The 25,154-nt window shown below is 41.0% G+C and overlaps 1 protein-coding gene across 18 annotated transcripts in view; it reads left to right on the top strand.

Annotated features, from left to right (window-relative positions):
• The first annotated feature begins 209 nt into the window (after nt 1-209).
• The window catches only part of DYM (dymeclin), a 384,258-nt gene continuing 359,313 nt past the window's right edge, over nt 210-25,154 (top strand). For 6 of the 18 annotated variants that reach the window (XR_014074652.1, XM_081561989.1, XM_081561982.1 and 3 more), the window contains exons 1-2: nt 210-475; nt 23,782-23,973. Coding sequence is in view for 16 of the 18 variants with exons in the window: in XM_081561989.1 (XP_081418115.1) it covers nt 23,834-23,973 (140 nt within the window). In the remaining 2 variants the exon portion in view is untranslated. Of the gene's footprint in view, nt 476-579; nt 687-10,644; nt 10,751-23,781; nt 24,085-25,154 lie in introns of those variants that run through there. The other 12 variants (XM_081561985.1, XM_081561981.1, XM_081561975.1 and 9 more) reach the window with 6 other exon arrangements.

Raw genomic sequence — 25,154 nt, 5'->3', positions numbered from 1 at the left:
TCCCAGCACAAGCGGTGCGGGGTAAGCCAGGACGCCAGCAAGAGGGTGAGAAAGTCGCGCGGCGTCTTGGTTTTGCCACGTGGCTTTGCCGTTACCCTGGAGCCTCAGGCGGGCGGAGAAACGCCTAACGCCCCCAGCTCAGGACTACACTTCCCAGAAGCCCGCGCGCCGCACCCCACGTGACCGCCGGCTGGCGCGCTCGGCCGTTCGGGCCTCAGCGGCGTTCTCCGCTTGCTTCTCTCTTCAATCCCCGCCTCCGGGCCTCCGCCTTGACGCTGCCGGGGCCGGAGCCGAGCCGAGAAGCCGGAGCCGGAGCCGGAGCCGGAGCCAGAGCTGTGGAGACGTGGGAAACATGGAGGCTTGAGGCGGCGTGCGCCACCTCAGCTGCGGCGGTGACCGAGGCTTGTCGTGTCCCCGTTGTTACCCGACCGTCTGTCAGTGAGCTGAAAGCGGATCTCCCCGCCATCTGAGGCAGGTGGGCTGTGGCGCCGCCCCCCAGCCGCGCGGTCCTGGAAGCCGGGCGGGGCCGCCAGCCCCTCGTCAGAGCGGCTTTGGGAGCAGCCTCCCCTCCCCCCGGTCGGGGCTGGGCAGAAGAGTCCCCCAGCCGTGTCGGGGCTGTGTCTGGGCCGCGACAGCCGACCCCCGCACCCAGGGTTCAGGGGCACTCGGCGCCCAGAAGTGAGGGGGTGTGTTAACCAAGCGAGTGGGTGGGGGCGGGCCTCAGTCCCTGTGGGCTACCGAAGAGCGAGTCTTTGATGAGGGAGGTGGGATTGAGGTGACCGGTGGGCGTGTGATGGGCAGTTGAGCAATAATTTTGATTTTTTTTGGGGGGGGGCAAAGTTTTATTGAGATGTAGTTTACATACGATAAAATTCACCCTTTAAAAGTACTATCAAAGTATAATTCAGTGGTTTTTTAACTCTGTATTTTAAAAAGCATAGTCACAGGGTTGTGCAGCTATCTTAATTTCAGAACATTTTTGTCACCCAAAAAAGAAACCTGTACCCACTAAAAGTCACTCCTTGTTCTCCACTCCCCCACTCCCTGGCAACTAGCGATTGTGTTTTAACTGAAAGGTGAGAGGGTGGGAAGTTAGCTCGTCGAGGGTTTGTGAACAGTACTGGGTTGACAGAGCTGATAGGATGAAAGTACTGAAATGCAGAGAAGCAATGGGATGATTGTCATTGGGCCAGCAGAGGGGTGCGCAGGATAGACTTGCTAAGGGGGAGATTGAGTAGAATCCTTAGAAGAGGGAAGGTTGGAGGGAGAGATGTGTAGAGAGGTGTGCTGAAAGAGATGAAAGTGTGTGTGTAGGCGGTGAAAGAGGGCCCCCGGAAGAAAGGGTGTGTGTGTCTAGAGCACTCTTCCAGAGGGACCCTGGCTGTGTGTGTGTGTCTAGAGCACTCTTCCAGAGGGACCCTGGCTGTGTGCGTGTGTATGTGTGTGTGTTTAGAGCACCCTTTCAGAGGGACCCTGGCTTTGAGAGGAGGAACTGGAGGTAGGAGGGAAGAGGATCTATGGGAATAGGTGAATGGTTGCTGCTGAGCTTGAAATTTACGAATAATGTAGATTTCTGAATGGTTATCCAGCACTGTGTTGTTTATCTTAGATAATTCTCTCTGCAACTCAGATAGACTGAGCAAATATAACTCTTCCCATTCTGCAAATGAAGAATCAGTCTTTTAGCTGATAGGTGACTTCCTGAAACTCATTAGATTAGTAAATTAGGGAAAATGAGTGGGAATAAAGTAGTAATTGATGCATGTGGATTAAGTGGCAGAAAATTGAGGTGGGGCAGATGTTATAGGAGGGCTTCCCAGATGGCTCTGTAGTAAAGAATCCACCTGCCAAGCAGGAAATGTAGGTGAAACTCGGGTTCGATTCCCTGGGGAAGAAAATGGTGACCACTCCAGTATTCTTGCCTGGAGAATCCCATCGACAGAGGAGTCTGGTGGGCTACAGTCCATGGGGTTGTAAAAGAGTCGGACGCTACTTAGTGACTAAACAACAATAAAAAATGTTACAGGAAGGAGTTTAAACTATTCAACTATTAAATATTTTAAGAAATCCATATTATGATGATAAATAGGTCAGGGACTTTGTACTTTTTAATTTGGAAAAGTTCAATCTGGGCTAATACAGTATACCCGTGTGTACCCATTACCCAGCTCTAACAGTAACTTAGGCTAATTTAATTTCATTATGGCTCTGTCAATTCCTAGTCCCACTCCATTTTGTAAATATTTGAGTATATATCTCTAGAAGATTGAGTCATTCTTTTTAATATACCCACAATATGATTAGCATACCCCCTAAATAATCTCTTTTATATCTAGACTTATTTTTTAAAATGTGGCATCCATCTGATACTGAATAAGCAGTGCAAACATTTTGATGTTTGACTTTCTGAAAAATACACTGTTGTTTCCAGATTTTTCCAGTCAATCCTGCTCTCCTGACGCTTCTATTTTCTTGGTTGATATGGTTCATCCTTCTATAGAAAGTTTTAAGAATTGTCACTTTGGCTGGCTTTTTAATGGATGGAGTTTTGTGAGAGCATGAGAAAAATAGAAGTGAACTATACCACATAATGCACAAATAACTATGATCTCTGATAATGCTTTAAGTATTTGGGCAGTTTGATTATGCTTCTCTCCTCTGGATGATTTCACATATTGTTAGAAGTTGTTTAATATGTGTATGTTAGTTTTCTATGATTACTGTAACAAATCACAAATTTAGTGTTTTAAAACAATACAAACTTATTCTTTTTTTTTTTTTGGCTGCACCGAGTCTTAGTTGTGGCATGCAGGACCTTCCACCTTCATTGCACCATGTGTGATCTTTGGTTGTGGCGTTCGAACTAGTTCCCTCTCCAGAGATGGGACCCCAGCACCCTGCTTTGGGAGTTCAAGAGTCCCAGCCACTGGACCACCGGGGAAGTCCCCAAACTTATTCTTTTAAAGTTCTGTGTTTTAGAAGTCCAAAATGGGTCTCACTGGGCTAAAGTTAGTTGGTCAAGCCTGTGTTCGTTTTGGGAAGTTTCTAGGGGAGAATCTTTTTCCTTGCCTCTCCCAACCACATTCCTTGGTTTGTGACCATCTTCAAAACCAGCAACGTTGCATCTTTCTGTTACGCAGTTGATCTGACCACAGCTGGGAAAGATTCTCCATTTTTAAGGATCTGTGTGATTAGATCAGGTACACGTGGGTAATTCAGGGTAATTTCCCCCAACTCAAGGTCCTTAACTTAATGATTTCTGCAAAGTCCCTTTTGCTATGTAAAACACCAGAATCACAGGTTCCATAGATTAGATTGTAGACATCTTGGGAAATTGTTACTCTATCACAGTATGTTCAGGGATACTTTGTTAAGTGATTTTGTTTGCTGTTACAAATGCAGTGTGTCATATTTCACTTTGTGGATAATGGGCTTAGTGCTAGAGAGGACTGTTTCATTTTCCCTTTAGTGATGGTAAACGGATAATGTGGGAAATGTCTGTGACATTTGTAGAGTGAGACCTTTTAAAAAGTGTAATAATGTGTAAAGTCTTTCTCTATTTCATTTCAGTCTTTTTCACATTTATGTTTTTTAAGTATAGTATACTTGTAATCAGAGTGTACATATGATGCTCAAGTCACAGGACACTGTGGGGCAGTGATGATTCCTTGTCCAGAGTGAGAGGCCAGGTGCTCTCTGTCCTGGTGGGTGATGGAGGCACCTCCAGTTCAATAGGAAGACAAAGAGAGAGAAAATTTTCAGGAAGAACAAACTACTGTGAGAATTGGGTTCAAATTCCCTTCCAGGATTTTCCTTATGTGACTCAGCTGCATGGTTGTGGCCCTGAAAAGCAGAGGAGCAAGATGGCCTTTGTTGCTCTTCCTTTCCCAGGCTGTGGAGAAGATTTCAGAAAGTGCTGTACTTTGGCATCCTGTTTCTTGAGGGAGTTCCACTTTCCAGCTTAGCTCTCAGGGTCTTAACTGCCTCTGAGCACGAAGGTCCTATCTCTCTGATGGTGGTGTGTTTTAGCTTACCGCTAAGCTAAATATAATGAAAATAATAATAATATTAATAAGTAATTATTATTATTAATAAGTATAATGGGAATCATTAAATATCTGTGCCTATCTTTAAGCTAATTTTCCCTAGTAAGATTCTTAGTTGAGCTTAACACTCTGAACTTCTTAAAAGCTGCTTGCAGTTTTAAGTGATCCTCGTGTTGGTCTGTTCCTAGACAAAGTAATTTAGTAGGGCTGAGGACAAGTTTACATAGCTCTTATTTGCTACAGACTTTTTGTTTTCATTCTTTTAGGAAAGTTCGGTCAATAGTTTTTGATGTCTTCTCTAGTTTTTAGCACATTCTTTTAAAAATGCAGACACCAGGCAAGGGGTGGGGATGGGTGAAATGGGTGAAAGTGGTCAAAAGATGCAGATGTACAGTTATAGATCATCTAGTAATATAATGTGCAGTGTGGTGACAGTCAATAATACTGTATTATATGTTTGAAAATTGCTAAGAGTAGATCTTGAATTTCTTATTACAAGAAAAAAAATTAACGGTGTGTCGTGGTGGATGTTAACTAGACTGATTGTGGTGATGATTTTGCAGTGCAGTATTTGTTGTGTTGTACACCTGAAACTAATATAATGTTATATGTGAATTATATCTCAATTGAAAAATCCAGACCCCCAAAGTGACTGTAACTCTCCAATAAGGTCATTGGGGAAAAAAAAACCAAACATTTTTTGGTATGTAATATGACTGATAATAAATTTCTTTTTTAGAGTGATTGAGTCAATCACTGAATCTTGACCATTATTCTTTTAAAATATCTCTTGCAACCCTCCGCCTTAGAATATGTTCAGAGTCTCCTGTGTCAGTCAAGATTTGATTTGGCTGTACATGCAAATACTAGCTTAAACATATCATTACTTTGTTTCTTATGTAAAAAAAGTCCAGAGGTAGACAGTTCAGGGCTGATATAGTGGCTCTGCTTGTCATTAGGGTGCTGTGCTCAGTCGTGTCTGACTCTTCGTGACCCTGCGGACTATAGCCCACCAGGCTCCTCTGTCCATGGGATTTTCCTAGCAGGAATACTGGAATGGGTTGCCATTTTCTCTTCTCAACCTAGAGATTGAACCCATATCTCCTGCTTTGACAGGCAGATTCTTTACCACTGGGAAGCCCACTGTCCTTGGTGACCCGTCCCCTTTACCAGCTTCTCACCCTGTCATTTCTAGGGTATGGCCCTTGATTTCTGTGTCCAGATGGTAATTTATGGCTTGTCAGATGAATAGTCTGACACTCACAAGACGGTTATGAACTAGATGTAGATATTTTGAAATCATCAGTGTACTGGGGAGTTCACTAGTTTAGAAGACCGAGGGATAGATGCAATATTATGGTTACAGTGGGCGTAGTAGAAGAGATGCCCTTTAGTAAAGTCTCCCCTTTGGGCATCAGCTTGCTTTCTGGCCTTTTTTGCTTCCCTCCTATTCCAGCCATGTTGAGCTTCTTTCAGTTCCTGGAATGGACCCTGCCTGTTTTGCCTAATCCTAGGCCTACTCACAGGCTTTTCTCTTTACTTTGAACCCCTGCACCCAACCAGGCCAGTCCTTCAGGTCTTAGCTTTTTATGGCATGACCTCTGGGAAGCTTTCACTGAGTCTTGGATAGTTGCCATATTATAATGTTTTGTTGCTTTATCTGTATCTCATATTCAGCTGTAAATAAAATCCATCTTTCCCAATTTTAACCTTGGCTCTTAGTATTAGGCTGGCCACATAGTAGGCACTCACAAAGTACTGACAGAGTCATGCTTCCGTAACCAGTATAATGGAGCTTAGGTAACTGCTAGTTTGTTTTTCAGCCCTGCAACTCTTCTTTGATATTGGTACATTGAGTTGTTTATATGAATCAATGATTGTGAAATAGTAAAGCATATTCTCTCCAATTTAGGAGAGTTAATTGACTCCAATTAAGAGTTAATACTAAAAGCAACACTTACAGATTGTTAGGAAAGGTAATTTATAATATAGTATTTATATTTTATATAAAATAATTTATAATATTATAAAAGATCAGAAGTCTCATGTCTTAGCTACTATCCTTTTTAGTGTGGTTCCTGGAGACAACTACTTTTAACTATGTTTGTAAGTAATATGTCTAAATGACTATATTGTGATTTATCAATTTTAGGTAATACCTCTTGACTCCTGTTATGGTGGAAAAGGTCCTTTTCCTCCTCCTATCCCTCTTCCAGCCCTTTTAGTGTGGAAACTTAAGAATTGGTGCTTAGCGTTTATACTATTATGGGTGCATAAATGTCACTGCTGAGCTGAGTTGACCTTGTTTTCCCACCCCCAACTCTATTGAGTTTATGTTTCTATGAGCACATTACTGATTTTTACCAAATATGTGGAAGGACCTGTGGGGATTGGAACCCAGGAAACTTATGCAAGACGTTACTCTGGCTACTGCTGTTGCCATGAGCAGTGAAGTTGTTTTTCATCCCTGTCCCAGAGGCTTGTCTTTGTTGGTGCGCAGGTAAAGTACAACCCCAGACCTTCACGATTCCCAACTTGACAGTGTCTTGAATGAAGGCTCCTCTGTTTTGTTCATACTTTCGGTTTGGAACTCCTGTTACTAGATATTAAGACCTTCTAAATGGCTCTTATTATTTTTTGTGTCCTGTTTTCTTTTTGTCTTCTTGTTCTTTTTTTAAAAAAATATTCATTTTTGTTTATGTTTGGCTGTGTCCGGTCCTGATTGTGGCATGACGGGATCTTCGTTGGTGGATCCTTGGTTGCAGCCTGGGACTTTGTTGTGGTGTGCAGGCTTCTCTCAAGTGGCCATGCATAGGCTCAGTAGTTGCAGCTTGCGGGCTTAGTTTCCTTGTGGTCTGTGGGATCTTAGCTTCCCGACCAGGGATTGAACCTGTGTCCCCTCCGTTGGAAGGCAGATTCTCTACCCTTCGACCACCAGGAAAGTCCCTTGTCTTCTTGTTCTTGACCTTATCTTCTGTCTATTGAGTTTTTAAATCAATTTTTAATGTCAAGTTTCTTTTCTTGTTGTTTATTTCCTTGACATCTTGTTCTTGGTTTATGGGAACAGTGTGGCACAGTGGTAAAAGAGCATGGTTTCTGCACCTAGACTGCCATGGTCTGAAACCTGATCTGTCACTTTCTAACTCTCGTCTTGGTCTTCGGCATGTCACTTAACTTTTCTTTGCCTCAGTTTATTCTTCTAGGCCCAGAGTTGGCAGACGTTTTGTCTAAAGGGCCAGATTGTAAAAATTAGGCTTTGTGGACCCAGAGGCAAAATGAAGAACATTATGTAGATACTCACATAACAAGGGAGAAAAAATTTCTACAAGTGTTTATTGGTGAAGTTGAAAATACAGTGCTAATAATGATTGAGAACTTTTTTGCTAAGAGAGGTTTGCTAATGAGAAGAATGAAATTTCTTTTGGGGAAGAAGGTATACCATATTACTTAGTTGGAGTTCTAAGTTACTGTTTCCTATCATCAGAATTTATCACAGATGTCATATCTAATGCTAATGTGTAATGAGATTTTCTGTATTTCATCTTTGAATATATCTTTTTGTTATTGTTGTTTAGTAACTAAGTTGTGTTCAACTCATTTGCGACTCCGTAGATTATAGCCTGCCAGTCTCCTCTGTCCATGGGATTTCCCAGGCAACAGGTAAGTATTGCCAATGGCTTCCCTGCTGTCTCAGGGGTAAAGAATCCACCTCTATGGGTTGTATCCATAAAGGGTTGTACACCATACAGGTGTAATCCACCTGTATGCCAATACAGGAGATGTGGGAGCCACGGGTTCAATCCCTGGGTCAGGAAGATCCCCTGGAAAAGAAAGTGGCAACCCACTCCAGTGGCAACTCACTCCAGTATTCTTGCCTGGGAAATCCCATGGACAGAGGAGCCTGGCAGGCTATAGTCCATGGGGTCGCAAAGAGTCAGACACGACTTAGAGACTAAACAACAAATATTGCCAAATACTGACATCAATTTATGAGCATATATATAACTTTTTGGCCACACTGCATGGCTGGTGGGATCTTAGTTCCCCAGCCAGGGATCGAACCTGGGTCTATGGCAGTGAAAGTCCAAGTCTTAACCACTGGACTGCCAGGAAATTCCCTGTGTGGTTTTAATAGAGCGTGTTAATCGCTTAGAAGGCATCTATAGAATTATGTTAGATTCATTTCTGATATTTACCCTTTAGTAAATCATTCTACTGTGGACTGATCACTTCCAGTTGAGATTATGTGGAAACTCTTTGTGGCACAGTAAAATAGTTTTTGAAATGTGGAAAGTACTTTTGTACCTGCACTGAGGTCTGAAAAATGCTATTGGAAGTATAGTTTGACTTTGAAAAATTTATCTATTGCACACTTGTGTGGGATTGGGGATCTCAAGTCTTATTTTGATTTCTGACAGCATCAGAAGTGTGTAAAACAGCTTGCTGTTATTTGTGATTCACATAATATCAGTTGATTTTACAGATTAGTGCTGTTGACCTTCTAATTTTAGATTGAATTCATTGAGAAATGTTATTAAATCTGCAGCAAAAACTAATTTCCAAAGCCATTCAGTGTTTAATAACAGTGGTTGAAGGGGGTTCTTCTTGTTCAGAACAATTTCAGCCCTGAGCTTGAAAAACTTAAATAAAACTGTACTGTTGCTAAGCCATCGTATTGTTGTGTGGTAGACATATCAGGATATTCAGCTTTTATTTCTAGAAAAACTTTATGGAATTGATAGTTAAGTTCGTGAGAGTGGATGAAGTTAACTATTGACACTCCTGATTCAGTAACAAGATAGATTCAAATATTTTATATAGAGTATTCTGCTCATAGATAGTATAATGAATAGGCTTTAAACACTGCATTTTTAAAAAATGTTTAATTTACTTAAAAATAGGAATACTAAATCTACATGTTAGCATAAGTAGTGCATTTTTGTAAAAATGTGTTTATTTTCCAAAGTAAAACAAAATTTTGTAAACACCCTGCATTTTCACAAGGTTTGTAAACTTGTCCAGGTGAGCCTTTTTACTGCTCCACAGGTTTGCCACCATCTGTTGTTACTCACCTTAGCAGATTTCACTTCAGGTTGTACTGGATTACTATCTTTTCAATTATTTTGGAAACCATTCATGGCCGTAGTTGTTCCATACAGACTGTTCTTTGAGCAGTTATTCTCACTAAAAGACAAGTCTTAAGGATGTTTTATTTTCTCTGGACACATTTCTTTGTCTGCTGTAATCAAACACGGTTTAACTCATGATTGGTGAATGACTTGCCTTGCTTGGTTAACAGATGAACCATTTGGAATCTTACTGAGTTGTAGCCTCATTTTCATTTTTTTATCTTTGAGAAGACATTTTGCTTGCAGTGAAATGGTTTTACATTTTCAAATTTTCCTGATTGTTTTTCTGATGAGTTGGGAGTGAGTGCTGTGTGGTGGGGCAGGTCATGTTGGTAATGTCTTCCCATCTTGTGTTCTGACACAGCTATGATGCTTTTACATGATAAATGTAATATTTCAGCATCTAATTAAATATTCATTTTATTTACTTACCTATCTGGCTGCACTGAGTCTTAGTTGCTACATGCAGGATCTTTAGTTGCGACATGTGGGATCCTAGTTCTCTGCCCAGGGGTCGAACCCAGGCCATCTGCATTGGGAGCAAGGAGTCTTAGCCATTGGACCACCAGGGAAGAACCTTCAGCATCTAATTAGATTAAAAAAAAACCCTACACTCCTCTGTGACTTAAAAGTGTGACATCATGGGACTACCCAGGTGGTCCAGTGGTTAAGAATCTGCTTCCACTGCAGAGGGCTCGATCCCTGGGCAGGGAACCAAAATCCCACATACTGTGCCAAAAAAAGGGGGGAAATATGAATGCATATCAAAAAAAAAACACTATAAGATAAAAAAGAAATTACAAAAAAAGAAAAAACATGACCTCAGAGTCTGCTTTGTTCTTGTTTTGATATGAGAGCTACCCACTGGTAATTTAAAATGTTGAAGTATGGCAGTATGCCTGACACCTGATACGCTGTCATTGTCACATGTGTCATCGAGATTTGTTGTGCACTGAGTAGCAGTATAAAGGGATGAATGTACCAAATATAGTCCTTGTCCTCACAACTCAACTCTGTTGTATTGTGAAAGCAGATTTAGACAATTATAAGCAAATGGCTTATTCTCACGGCTGTGTTCTCATCGAACTTTGTCGACACGGAAGTTTTAATTTCATATGATTTCTGCATGTCACAAAATACTGTTTTTTTTCTTGACTGTTTAAAAATGTAAAAATCATGCTTCATGCAGCAGGCTGGATTTAGCACTTGGGTCATGATTTGCTGACCCATGATCTAGGCAGTGAGAACAACAGTACTTGCCTCAAAGGTTGTGGTGTGGGTTAAACAACTCAGTGTGTGTCTAGCACTTTGAATAGGACCTGGGGATATAGTAAATGCTATATAAATGTTTGCACTTATTATTATTTTTATTATCTCCCTGAAGATACTAGTTTTAATTTTTTTCCTTAGAATCACCTGTTTTCTGATTAATTTCTTTGGTTTATTATGATCATTATTTTTTTTTTCAGATTGGAGGCTTTCCTCTCACAAGTTTAATGATTTTTGGTGGCCCATTCTTAATTCAGGTCGAGACTCCCAGCGTTGATTGGAAGCTCTGTGTGTGAGCAGATTGTGGTGAGTGGTGGATTATAGGTGGCAAGCCAGCTTTTTAAATGGGGGAAATCTCATACGTCTCTATCTTTTCCCCTGGTTCCCCCTTCCGTTTCTCCTGTGAGGAACCCTCCAGTCTCCTGCCTGGGAGGCTGGAAAACCTGCTGTGTAACTGTGCAGCAAGCCGACCTGATTGTCACTCCCCCGTTTTCATCCTCTGCCTCGTTACTGTGTGCAACCTTGGCTTCAGAGTCCAGAGTCTCTCCAGTTAGATTTCTGCAGAGCGCGCACACATGATTTCCTACTGGGGCTGGGGGAGACTCGGAGACTTGAGCCCCGTGCCTCACCCAGGCTTTCATGGTGCCCTTCTCAGTTCTTTTGCCTTCCCAGCGTTCCGTGGGGTGGATTGGCTTGCTTCTTAGCATCTCCTTCGGCAGGCAGGTATGCTGCGGACATCCTCACTCTGCCAGCTCAGTCACTGCCTCTCTGTCACCTTTCCATCTTTCACACTTCCTCTGATCTTACACTTGTAGGCTTATATCTTTCTATTTAATTACTCGCATTTCACTGAAGTGGAATACCCAATTGTACTTACTCAGTATAGCACTTGGAACATAGTAACCTTGAAGAGAATGTTCCATTACATGGACTAATGGCACTTGTGGTATTTCACATGTCCTTTGGCCAGTGATTGCTGCCCACTGTTTCTCTGGACTCTTGTTTCAGGGATGAGGTTTTGCCTTAAAGTCTGTTATGTGCAAATGTGTGTGTGTATGTATACACATATATATACATTCTGGAATATAGTTTATGATTAATGGAGTCTCAGCCTAAGTTGGGACAAAGTGCACGTAGCATGTTATTTGCATATTTTGAGAGTGTTAGGACAGAATTTGCTGAATCAGTAGATACAGAAGAGGAGGTTTACTTTTTATGTGAAGAACTCGCCTGCCAGTGCAGAAGACATAAGAGAGGTGAGTTTGATCTCTGGGTCTGGAAGATACCCTGGAGGAGGGCGTGGCAACCCACTCCAGTATTCTTTGCCTGGAGAATCCCATGGGCAGAAGAGCCTGGTGGGCTATACTCCATAGGGTTGCAAAGAGTTGGACACGACTGAAGCAACTTAGCATGCGTGCACACCTGCACATATGTCAAATATTTCACAAATTAAATGCAAAATAGTGAGCATATCATTTCTTGTTCAGAGTACTGTTTTCATTCATGATAGTAAAGCTGACTAGAGGAAATAACTGATCAGAAAATACTGAAAAGCAGTATTATATAAGAGTCAGACAGCAGACCAAGGTGTAGTTAAATTAACTATGAAAAGGGAAAGTGTAGTTGCTCAGTCATGTCCAACTCTTTGCGACCTCATGGACTGTAGCATGCCAGGCTCCTCTTTCCATGGAATTCTCTAGGCAAGAATACTGGAGTAGATTGTTATTTCCTTCTCCAAAATTAACTATGGTAGTTAGTTTAACTTGGTAGTTAAATTCCGAATGAGTGGTGAAGCTAATGAGCACCCTTGGACTAGAGAAAAGAGAGTGCTCATGCTAGGTTTAGTGACTAGGCTTTCAGATGCTGTGGGACAGGTGTGCTGGGGGACGTGGGTGTGGAAGGCCGGAGCAGAGGAGTGGGTGGGCACCCTCGGTGTTGAGAACAGGCCCTCTTTACTTTGTTTTGTTTCTTATTTGCAAATGGAGATTCACACACTGCTTGTATCAAAATCACTGTGGATGCTTTTTAGAAAATGTAGATGCCTGGGCTCTACCCTGACATTCTGAATCTTTGAGGCATAAGCATTTGCATTTTTAGCCTCATGCTCCACCGGTTTTTTTTACGTACCTTTAAGTTTGAGAAGTACTGGTTTGGAGGATGGTTGGAAATAAAGTTAGAATGTGAGCTTTCAGACTATGGAGGGTCTTGAATGTCAGTACTGGGCTTTTCAGGTAATGAAGAATCATTGAATGTTTTTTGAGCTGGTGAGTGAAATGGTGGAAGTGGTAACTTCACTAATTTTAAAAGTAGGTTTAATATTTTTCCTTGGCTGAGCCTACCCTGAGCCAGGTCCTTTACTGAGGACTTTGCATGCATCTTATTGCTTCATCCTCAGAAAATCTTAGGGGTTGTAAGTACTGTTGTTTTCTTGTGATGCAGTGGGGTTTGATAAATGGTAAAATGGAGATTCAGAATGCCTATGCAGGCTTAGCAGGGTCTGTCACACACTAGACCCTTTGGTCTTAATTTCAATGCTGGACTGAATTTCCTGTTTTTTAAGGATTTATGTAGTAGTGAAGTGTGCAGAGTGAATTAAAGTGGAGAGATTGGAAGCAAAGAAATCACAATACTCTTGCACTAAATCATGTGAGATTGAAGAAGCCTGGTCTCGAATGGAGGCAGCAGGAAGATCAAGAGATTTGTCTAAAAGATGACATGGAGAGTTGTGGGTATTGTAGCAGAACCCACAGAACTTGGTGATGTTGTTGGAGAGTCAACCTAGTAAAGTGGTAAAGACCAGGGACCCTGGACTTAGCCTAGGTTCAAATCCTGCCTTTGCTACTTACTATGCCTGGGACCTCATGTGTTTGGTAAATTACTTAACCTGTCTGTACCTTAGTTTCCTCGTCTGTAAAATGAGAAAACTGTGCCTGCCTTTCAGACTTGGTACTGGGGACTAGACGAATCAGCGAGTGTGAAGCACTCAGTGTAAGTCAGTGTGCTCCTAGAGCCGCTGCTTGTGCGGTTCCTCTGCCTCTGGTGCTCCTGTGTATTTATGTAGCTTCTTGTAATAACTCCATTGTAATACTTATCAAATGTGTTATAATAATTTATTGACAGATTTGTCTCTCCCACCAGGATTTGAGTCCATTAATGACAGGGATCTGGTTTTTTAACTTCTTTTTTCATTTTCAGTAGCCATCGTACCACCTACACTTATGCTGCTGCTGCTAAGTCGCTTCAGTCGTGTCCGACTCTGTGCGACCCCACAGGCGGCAGCCCACCAGGCTCCCCCATCCCTGGGATTCTCTAGGCAAGAACACTGGGGTGGGTTGCCATTTCCTTCTCCAATGCATGAAAGTGAAAAGTGAAAGTGAAGTCGCTCAGTCGTGTCCGACTCTCAGTGACCCCATGGACTGCAGCCCACCAGGCTCCTAACCCTAACCTACACTTATAGTAAGTGTGTAATAAGCATGTGTGGAATATACACTTGGGTATGTGAGTGAGATAACTTGAGTCAAGAATGCTGATCCTTCCTGAAGGACAGCAGAGAAGGAGAACAATCCTTTTTTCTTTTTTTTACTTTACATGTTTCTGGTTTTAAAAAAAGTCAAGCAGTGTAGAAAGACATAATGTGAAAACTACCTTTCCTCCAAATTTCCAGTCCCATTCTTCAGAAGTAAACAGTCTTGGACCATTGCTTATGTTTTCTTCCAGAAATTGTCTAGTCTGTATAAGAATTTACACATTTATTTAAAATAATGCTGCTGCTGCTGCTGCTGCTAAGTCGCTGCAGTCGTGTCCAACTCTGTGTGACCCCATAGACGGCAGCCTACCAGGCTCCCCCATCCCTGGGATTCTCCAGGCGAGAACACTGGAGTGGGTTGCCATTTCCTTCTCCAACGCATGGAAGTGAAAAGTGAAAGTGAAGTTGCTCAGTCGTGTCCGACTCCTAGCGACCCCATGGACTGCAGCTTACCGTGCTCCTCCATCCATGGGATTCTCCAGGCAAGAGTACTGGAGTGGGGTGCCATCGCCTTCTCCGATAAAATAATGGGATTTTACTATATGAGCTGTTCTGTGTCTTTGTGTTTGCTTTTACTGATATTTGCCATATTTGGGATCTCTACACATTAACACATAAGGTCTATCTCATTCTTTTCAGTGGCTACATTGTATTCTATTATATGCTTATTCCATATTGTAGTTAATCTCCAAATGATGGTCATCCCAGTTTTATTGAGAGCTTGCTATTCCAAATGATTAACTTCTGGATGTATAGAACTTGTCAACTTGTATGAATTTACCAAAACCAAAATTTTGGCATACTTAAAAAATTTGACAGATGTTGCCAAATACTTACGCATTAGTGGTGGGGGTGCCTGTTTCCTTACTAATCTAATGGGTAAAAATGATACTTTGCTGTTTTAATTAGCATATTTTATTTCTCATTTATACTGAAGATCTTCTAATATATTTACCAGCTGTGAGACCTTGGCTATTTCAGAAAGTTTTTTTTTGTTTTTTTCTTTGAGTACTGTCTCTTTAGCAGGTGCTTTAGGTTACCTAGGGATATCAAGATGTAAAGCCTGATTCATGCTTCTCAGAAATAATCTACCTTGGGAGATGCATCAAATATACTCCAGAACAATGACATTTAAAAGGTAGTTTTTCCATAATTGGCACTTTAGGCTGGAGTAGTGGGAAGAGGAGACTGGTTTTGAGCAAGAGTGGCATCAGTTTTACACATTGGCTTCCCTGGTAGCTCAGCTGGTAAAGAACCCCCCTGCAATGCAGGACACCTGGGTTCGATCTCTGGGTTGGGAAGATTCCCCTGGAGGAGGGCATGGCAACCCATTCCAGTATTCTTGCCTGGAGAATCCCCATGGACACGGGAGCCTGGTGGGCTATAGCCCATAGGGTCGCAAAGAGTCGGACATGACTGAGCGACCAAGCACAGAACTGACTATGTTGCATTAAAGATGGGTCTACTAAAAGTATCAGCATGCTGCTTATTTCTAGTATGGATTTCTGTAAGGAGCGCTGTTATCTACAAATTACTGGAGATATATATATAAATATGCATGCACGCTCAGTTGCTTCAGTCACATCTGACTCTGCGACCCTGTGGATTGTAGCCCACCAGGCTCCTCTGTCCATGGGATTCTCCAGGCAAGAATACCCAAGTGGGTTGCCATGCCCTCCTCCAGGGGATCTTACCAATGCAGGGATTGAACCTGTGTCTCCTATATTGCTAGCGGGTTTCTTTATTGCTGAGCCACTGGGGAAGCCCTTACATAAATATAAATATGTGTTATATTATCCTTAAGTTTGGGCTTCCTTGGTGGCTCAGTGGTAAAGAATCTGCCTGCCAATGCAGGAGATGCAGGTTCGAGCCCGGATTTGGAGGAGCCCCTGGAAAAGAAATGACAACCCACTTTAGTATTCTTGTCTGGGCAGTCCCATGGACAGGGGAGCCTGGCAGGTTACATATAGTCCATGGGATCACAGAAGAGTTGGGCATGACTTAGTAACTAAATAACAACAATAACAAATCCTTAAGTTTAAAAAATAACTCAAGTATTCTAGGCATTCCAATCAGAGGTTGGGATAGGAGAGATCTGAAAGTAGAATCGTGGAAGCCATTGGTGAACCTAGGAGAGAGGCTCAGTTACTGACTTGTTGAGAAAAAGAAGAGCTGAAAGCCAGAGAAGTCTTCCCATGCACAGTGAGAGTGAAGAGCAGTAGGAGTTGAGGTGATTGGCTAGTGGGTTTTTGAAGTTCCAATTTATTCTGGTTTTCATCAGTAAGGATTTTGGGGGTTCCACACACATTGAGTACAGGTGATTGTGTGTTTGTGTATGTTTGGAATCCTTGGCATGAATCAGATGCAGAAGAGATGCCATTGGGCCTCAGTTTTCTGCTTTGCTTTCTGTGACAGTGGGAAACAGGTGGAACTTTCTGGCAAGAGTACCTCATGGCTAATTGTCTGCTTGGCTGAGCTTGTTCCTTGGTGTTGCAGCTGCCTCGGGTGCTGCCTTCACTCTCTGTTCTCAGCAGATAGTACTTTGTTGTTGCCCAGGGGAGTGAGGGTAGGGGTAACTGGGCAGGATGTCCTAGGCAGGCCCATTGCCTTGGGCTCTGGCCCTTTTCTGGCTGTCTGCCTCTGGACTTGGGTTGCTATTCATACTCTTGTTGCCCTTGATTGAAGGCTCTCTTGCCTGTTCTGGATGTCTTTTCTCTTCAGTCCATCTCCAGCTGTTTTATATTTTATAGGGATTCCTTACAGCTTCTGGTTTTCTGTGTCTTTTTGAGCATGGCTTTGTAGTAATCGACAGAGTGTGTGCGCGCGTGCACGTGTGTGTTATTTCTAGGGTTGGGTGAAGAAAAGAGGAGAGGGAGGCATTGCATTTTGTGTTCAGTTGTCTGTCTTGGTTTTCCTTGTTAACATTCTGTTCAGTCTCCTCTTACAGCTTACAGGCTTCATTCATATTGTTTCAGAGAGGTTTCGTATTGGTCCTGGGTGGGGCAGTTGTTTTCATACTTTGACCTGTCCTAGCAGCTTTGAAAATAAAATTTATTTCGTATACATCAGTAGAAAATAGGCAAAGGATATAAGCAGGTAATGGCCTCATTCACAGCACGAGAAATGAAATGCAAATTAAAGCTATTTTCACTTATCAGTTGGCGAAGATTGAAAAGTGTGATTCAAGATTGGTGACTATGTTGTGGAGAAATAGGCATTGCCGAAGGACGTGGAGGTTGGCAACCTCTAAGAAAGGCAGCAAGGCAGTGTAGGAGAGGGAAGATGAGGTCCCCTCTCCCCTTCTGAGTTCTTAACTGAGGCCCTGTGGTAAAAGGTCAACAGGGGAGAAAAAAGAAGTTTGTTAACATGCATACCTCATGGGAGATACCTAGGGAAAAACGAGTAGCTCCTGAGGTGACTCAGAATTCAGGTTTAAATACCATCTTAATAGGGGAAGGGAAAGGGGAACGTAGGCCTCTTAAGGGAGAGTAAATGATTTTTAGGAAGGATAAATGGGCCTCAGAAGCACAGATGAGAGATGTGGTAGTTTGTGACAAGGTTTATCTCAGTGTTGTGTCAGCTTCTAGGCTCCCCTGTGATAAGAATCAATCTTTCTTGGTTGATGAAACTGATCAATTTATGATAATGGAGTTCCTTTTGGAGAGTCTGGGTTCAGGCAGATAAGGAAGGTTCGGAAAAGGCCTCACCCTGCATTTACTGTTTTCAAGTGCCTACAGCTCAAAATAAAGTGTCAAAGTGGTGTATTTTGAGGTGGCATATTCTGCTGCTCTCCAGCATTTTCTACCAAAATTAGAAATACATGTGATCTTTGACCCAGCAATTCTGTTTCTGTGGACTTATTGTTCCTATATACCGATATGTGTGTGAAATATCTTGCATACCAGATACTTACTGGTGAGTGATTTGTAGTTTACAAAAGTCCATAAATTATGTAAATATCCATCATTATGGGACTTATGGAATTAAAAACCAGAATGTTACAGAGTTGTGAAAAATAAATGAAGTGCTTTATATATAGATATGTAATGATTTCTAATATATGTTAACTGGGAAGAGCAAAGAGGCATATGTAGTGTGTTACGGTTTGTGTAAAAAGGAAAACAATGTGTGTTTATATATACACAGACAGTCTGTGGAATGACACCCAAGAAACTAGTAATATTTTCTCTGAGTTGAGAAACTAGGTGGTTAGAAGTGAGGGGAAAGAGACATTTTACTGTATATCCATTGAACCCTGTATACTTTGTACCATGTACGTTACTATAGTATTCAAAAAATAAAATACAAATAAGAAATCAAGTCTGACTTAAATTTTCATTAATAGACTCTATTGTTGCCTTATGAGGTGGATGGATGGAGTTTTACTCTTTTGAAAAATTTATCATTTATGAACCTAATTAAACTCCCAAAGTAAATTTTTAATTGATTGTTGTTAAGGTACCAACTACTGTGGGCAAGAATCCCTTAGAAGAAATGGAGTAGCCATCATGGTCAACAAAAGAGTCCGAAATGCAGTACTTGGATGCAGTCTCAAAAACGACAGAATGATCTCTGTTCGCTTCCAAGGCAAACCATTCAATATCACGGTAATCCAAGTCTATGCCCCGACCAGTAACGCCGAAGAAGCTGAAGTTGAACGATTCTATGAAGACCTACAAGACCTTCTAGAACTAACACCCAAAAAAGATGTCCTTTTCATTGTAGGGGACTGGAATGCAAAAGTAGGAAGTCAAGAAACACCTGGCGTAACAGGCAGATTTGGCCTTGGAGTACAGAATGAAGCAGGGCAAAGGCTAATAGAGTTTTGCCACGAGAACGCACTGGTAATAGCAAACACCCTATTCCAACAACACAAGAGAAGACTCTACACGTGGACATCACCAGATGGTCAACACCGAAATCAGATTGATTATATTCTTTGCAGCCAAAGATGGAGAAGCTCTATACAGTCAGCAAAAACAAGACCGGGAGCAGACTGTGGCTCAGATCATGAACTGCTTATTGCCAAATTCAGACTTAAATTGAAGAAAGTAGGGAAAACCACTAGACCATTCAGATATGACCTAGATCAAATCCCTTATGAGTATACAGTGGAAGTGACAAATAGATTTAAGGGACTAGACCTGATAGACAGAATGCCTGATGAACTATGGAGAGAGGTTCGTGACATTGTACAGGAGACAGGGATCAAGAAAATCCCCATGGAAAAGAAATGCAAAAAAGCAAAATGGCTGTCTGAGGAGGCCTTACAGATGGCTGGGAAGAGAAGAGAAGCAAAAAGCAAAGGAGAAAAGGAAAGATATTCTCATCTGAATGCAGAGTTCCAAAGAATAGCAAGGAGAGATAAGAAAGCCTTCCTCAGCGATCAGTGCAAACAAATAGAGGAAAACAACAGATTGGGAAAGACTAGAGACCTCTTCAAGAAAATTAGAGATACCAAAGGAACATTTCATGCAAAGATAGGCTCGATAAAGGACAGAAATGGTATGGACCTAACAGAAGCAGAAGATATTAAGAAGAGGTGGCAAGAATACACAGAAGAACTGTACAAAAAAGATCTTCACGACACTGATAATCACGATGGTGTGATCACTCACCTAGAGCCAGACATCCTGGAATGTGAAGTCAAGTGGGCCTTAGAAAGCATCACTACGAACAAAGCTAGTGGAGGTGATGGAATTCCAGTTGAGCTATTTCAAATCCTCAAAGGTGATGCTGTGAAAGTGCTGCACTCAATATGCCAGCAAATTTGGAAAACTCAGCAGTGGCCACAGGACTGGAAGAGGTCAGTCTTCGTTCCAATCCCAAAGAAAGGCAATGCCAAAGAATGCTCAAACTACCACACAATTGCACTCATCTCACATGCTAGTAAAGTAATGCTCAAAATTCTCCAAGCCAGGCTTCAGCAATACGTGAACCGTGAACTTCCAGATGTTCAAGCTGGTTTTAGAAAAGGCAGAGGAACCAGAGATCAAATTGCCAATATCCGCTGGATCATCGAAAAAGCAAGAGAGTTCCAGAAAAACATCTATTTCTGCTTTATTGACTATGCCAAAGCCTTTGACTGTGTGGATCACAATAAACTGTGGAAAATTCTGAAAGAGATGGGAATACCAGACCATCTGACCTGTCTCTTGAGAAACCTGTATGCAGGTCAGGAAGCAACAGTTAGAACTGGACATGGAACAACAGACTGGTTCCAAATAGGAAAAGGAGTACGTCAAGGCTGTATATTGTCACCCTGCTTATTTAACTTCTATGCAGAGTACATCATGAGAAACGCTGGGCTGGAAGAAACACAAGCTGGAATCAAGATTGCCGGGAGAAATATCAATAACCTCAGATATGCGGATGACACCACCCTTATGGCAGAAAGTGAAGAAGAACTAAAGAGCCTCTTGATGAAGGTGAAGGAGGAGAGTGAAAAAGTTGGCTTAAAGCTCAACGTTCAGAAAACTAAGATCATGGCATCTGGTCCCATCACTCCATGGGAAATAGATGGGGAAACAGTGGAAACAGTGTCAGACTTTACTTTTTTGGGCTCCAGAATCACTGCTGATGGTGACTGCAGCCATGAAATTAAAAGACGCTTACTCCTTGGAAGGAAGGTTATGGCCAACCTAGATAGCATGTTTAAAAGCAGAGACATTACTTTGCCAACAAAAGTCCGTCTAGTCAAGACTATGGTTTTTCCAGTGGTCACGTATGGATGTGAGAGTTGGACGGTGAAGAAAGCTGAGCACCGCAGAATTGATGCTTTTGAACTGTGGTGTTGGAGAAGACTCTTGAGAGTCCCTTGGACTGCAAGGAGATCCAATCAATCCATCCTAAAAGAGATCAATCCTGGGTGTTCATTGGAAGGTCTGATGTTGAAGCTGAAACTCCAATACTTTGGCCACCTCATGCGAAGGGTTGACTCATTGGAAAAGACCCTAATGCTGGGTAGGATTGGGGGCGGGAGGAGAAGGGGACGACAGAGGATGAGATGGTTGGATGGCATCACCGACTCGATGGACATGGGTTTGGGTAGACTCTGGGAGTTGGTGATGGACAGAGAGGCCTGGCGTGCTGCAATTCCTGGGGTCGCAAAGAGTCGGACACGACTGAGCGACTGAACTGAACTGAACTGAACTAAGGTACCAAAAGAAAAATGAAGTACTTGTCTATTTGATTGAGAACAAAATGTTTTGATCTTCATTTTTTTCCTCTAGTAGTTTTATATGCAGCATTTTATTTTTTATTTTTTTTGTTGTTGGCTGTGCTGTGTCTTTGTCGTGGGGTGCAGGCTTTCCCTAGTCGTGGCACAGGGGCTTCTCCAGTTGCAGAGCGTGAGCTCTAAAGCACGAGGGATCAGTAATTGTGGTGCACAAGCTTAGTTGCTCCTTGGCATGTGGGATCTTAGTTCCCCAACCAGGGATGGAACCTGTGTCCTCTGCATCGCAGGGCAGATTCTTTTTTATGTGTCTTATCTTTCCATCCCCTTAATAGAGTTTTCATAGACCAAAAGTTTTTAATTTTGATGGGGCTCAATTTATTGATGTGTTCTTTTATGGGTTGTGCTTTTGTGTAATGTCTAAGTATTTCCTGACCCCAAGTCATGGTTTTCTCCTCTGTTCTTATCTAAAAGTCTTACACTTTTTAAGGTTACATTTATATCTATAATTCATTTTGATTAACTTTTGTATAACATGAAAAGTTTAGGTCAGAGTGTGACCTGTTGATACCCAGTTGTTATAGCATCATTTTTTTGAAAAAATTGTCCTTTTATTGAATTGATTTTGCATTGTTGAAAACCTCCAACTGGCTGCAGTCTGGTGGGTCCATTTCTAAGTTTTTTGTTTTGATTTATGTGTTTGTCACTGTGTGTTTGGATTTAATTCTCTTTTTTGACCAAACATGTGTGACCTATCAGTAAACATACATAGTGATGGAAATTTGAAAAATTTAGATTTTGGGAGCTAGCAGCTTTAATAATTTATACTATAACATTAAACTGTATCCTACAAATAGATTTCCTTAAGGTTGTTAGTTGTAGGCATCATAAAAGAATACTTCACATTTTTATCACTGTTAATTTAGTTATGATTTTTTTGTGTTTTCTGTATATGTTAAAAATTTAAATTTGAGTCGGAAATGGAATAGTCGAGGTGAAAAAATATTTAATTAAAAAATATCAACGCAATATATAGACATAGGTTAAAAATCAAATAATATGATGGACTTATGATGAAAAAACCGTACTACCACCCTCCCCACTTGAGTCCTTTTCCCTAGAGGTGGCTGCTCTCAAATCTCTGAGCTGTTGCTTCTTGTTATTTACCCCCTTATTTATAAGTAATATGCTTTTTTTTGTTATTTTCTGATTCAGTAATTTTAAATATTTTCTAAGATTGACCTCCTACCTACTTAATGGAAGTCAGAGATTTAACATTCTTAAAATAATTTTTTTTTAATGTTTATTTTTATTTATTTGGCTTGCTGGGTCTTAGTTGTGGCATATGGGAGTAGTTCCCTGACCAGGGATGGAACCCATACTCCCTGAATTGGAAGGTCAGAGTTAGCCACTGGACCACCAGGGAAGTCTCGATTTCACATTCTTAAGCCACCACTCTCATTTCTTTTTCTAGCATTTCCCTAGTATAGTTATTACCTCACAATTTATGGTTTAGTCTATATTATAGTGATTACATAAATATTCATAACCTGAAATGAGTTATACACTGTGACTACACAAACTTTTCTTGAACAATGTTATTTTTCCCCAAAATACGTAATTAAATCATTTACTTTGTGTTCTGAGTAATTGTCATTCCTTCCCTCCTTTCTTACATATTCTCTGGTATTTTAAAACTCTACTGAATAAGGTTGGACACATCAGGTGACCTATATCAGTTCTGTGTTTTCTTCCCCAGGAGGTCAGTGGGCCATGCTGACCCTTGTTCCAGCTGTTGCACAGCTCTTGACCTGTGATTTCTCTTCACTTATCTTGTGATGAATACTGTTTCCTCAATTCCATGTCTTCATTTTTCTTGGTTTATTCCCTCATACCGAAATTTCCCAGTAGCTTCAAACGGGTTCATGGGAGGTTTTTGACTGTTGGCAAATCTAAAAATGCTGTTCCACCTTCATACTAACTGGGAGCTTTTGGCTAGGTATAGAATTCTAGTTAAAATTTTTTTTCTTAATTTAAACGCATTGCTTCCTTATCATCTAACTTCCAGTATTGCTGCTGCGAGATGAAGAAACCAGTTTTTTTCTTTTTAAGCATTAATGTATAAGACAGACAGGAATAGAGGGTAATGAAACAAAACCTTTGTATCTCTTCTCCATTTTCAGCAAATCTAAACATTTATCTATATTCCTTTCCCTTTTCTTTTCTAGAAAGTATTTATGCAACTGAAGGCTCCCCTTTCCTCATGTGATAACATTATATGAAAGCATTCTTGTGATTTTGCTTTGTATTTTTCCCATATATGTTTTAATACTTGTAGTAGCTATGAATATATCCATAATATTGTTTGTACATTTTAAAGTCATATAAATGAAATTATGCCATGTCATTATTCCATAGCTTTCTTTAAACAAATATTTTTGAGATGTGTGCGTGTTGGTAATTGTAGATCTAGTTAATTCATTTTCACTAGTGTATTGTATCCCATTGTTGAGATTAAAAAAATAAAGTATGATTTTTTTTTAAAGTATGTTTATAGTTTCTTATGTTGAGGTCATGGGTAGGAAAAGTATGACAATTATTTTGAGCATGTTTGAAATTTCTTTTTATTCTTTATAGGTTGTTTTGTGGAAATGAAGGTTTAAGGACAAGTTATCCACCAGATTAAAAGATGGGATCAAACAGTAGCAGAATTGGTGATCTTCCTAAAAATGAGTACTTGAAAAAGTTATCAGGCACAGAATCTGTCTCTGAGAATGATCCGTTCTGGAATCAGCTTCTGTCATTTTCTTTCCCTGCACCAACAAGCAGGTAAGAGGTAATTTGGAAATGGAAAATTTGTATTGAGGGCCACATAAACCTGTGTGGTATGCTGATTTTTGAAAAAATTTTTTATTTTAATATTCTCTCTCTCCATTTGTTGTACATGTACTGGTAGAAAGCCCAAAAGTTATGAAAAGGAGGAAATAAGTTTTTCTCTTTCCTTTCCCCAACTCAGCCACCTCCTTTCTCCAGAGATGATACCTGGTAGCAGTTTCTTTTGAATCCTTCCAGAAATAGTAAAACCATATATTTCATATAGTTTTACAAGACTGTTTAAAGACAAATGGTAGCATATCACACATACCTTGCTTTTTGCTTGCTGTCCTTGCTTTTTGCCCCACAGTTAACATGTACCTGCCTTATTGTTTTAAGTGACTGCAGAATATCGATGTGTGCTCAGTAGCTCAGTTGTGTCTGACTCTTTGTGACCTCATGGGGTGTAGCCTGCCAGGCTGCTCTGTCCATGGGATTCTCCAGGCAAGAATACTGGAGTGGGTTCCCAGTCCCTTCTCCAAGGGATCTTCCTGACCCAGAGATCAAACCCGTGTCTCCTTCATTGCAGGCAGATTCTTTACTGCTGAACCCCTGGGGAAGCACCAAGAGTATCCACAGATTATATGAAATCAGTTTTTTATTGGTGAACATTTAGATTGTTTCCAATATTTTCTTATAACAGGTAATGCTGCATACATAATTTCTCATGCGTACAAGTAAATTTCTAGTATAAATTCCTCAAAGTAGAATTGCTGGGTCAGAGTGTATGTGCATTTGTAATTTTGGTAGATATTACCAAACTGCTTCATGGAAGTTGTACTAATATATACTTCTACCATCAAAATATGAGAAGGTCTGCTTTCCCACCCCTTTATCAGTTTAATGCATTTTTAGACTCTTTGGCCTTTGCCATTTTGGCAGGTGAAAACCAGTATTTCCTTTTTAACTATTACAAAAACTGACTGACATATAACTATGTAGAGTGACTAGAATGTTGAATTCCCAATATTCAGTATGTAGATTTTAAGGATTTTTATTTATTTTAACAGTTTTATTATGATAGACTGAATGATGGCCCCCTAAAGATATCCGTGTCCTAGTCCCTGAAATCTTTGACTATGATGATATGTTGTAGCATGTATCAATATTTCATTCATTTTTATTCCTTAGTAAGA

Source organism: Giraffa tippelskirchi, chromosome 14, assembly GCF_054371585.1.
Source record: "Giraffa tippelskirchi isolate mGirTip1 chromosome 14, T2T-mGirTip1v1.2.pri, whole genome shotgun sequence".
Lineage (NCBI taxonomy): Eukaryota > Metazoa > Chordata > Mammalia > Artiodactyla > Giraffidae > Giraffa > Giraffa tippelskirchi.
Note: the sequence above shows the minus strand (reverse complement) of the source record. Positions and strands in the feature narration are given on the sequence as shown.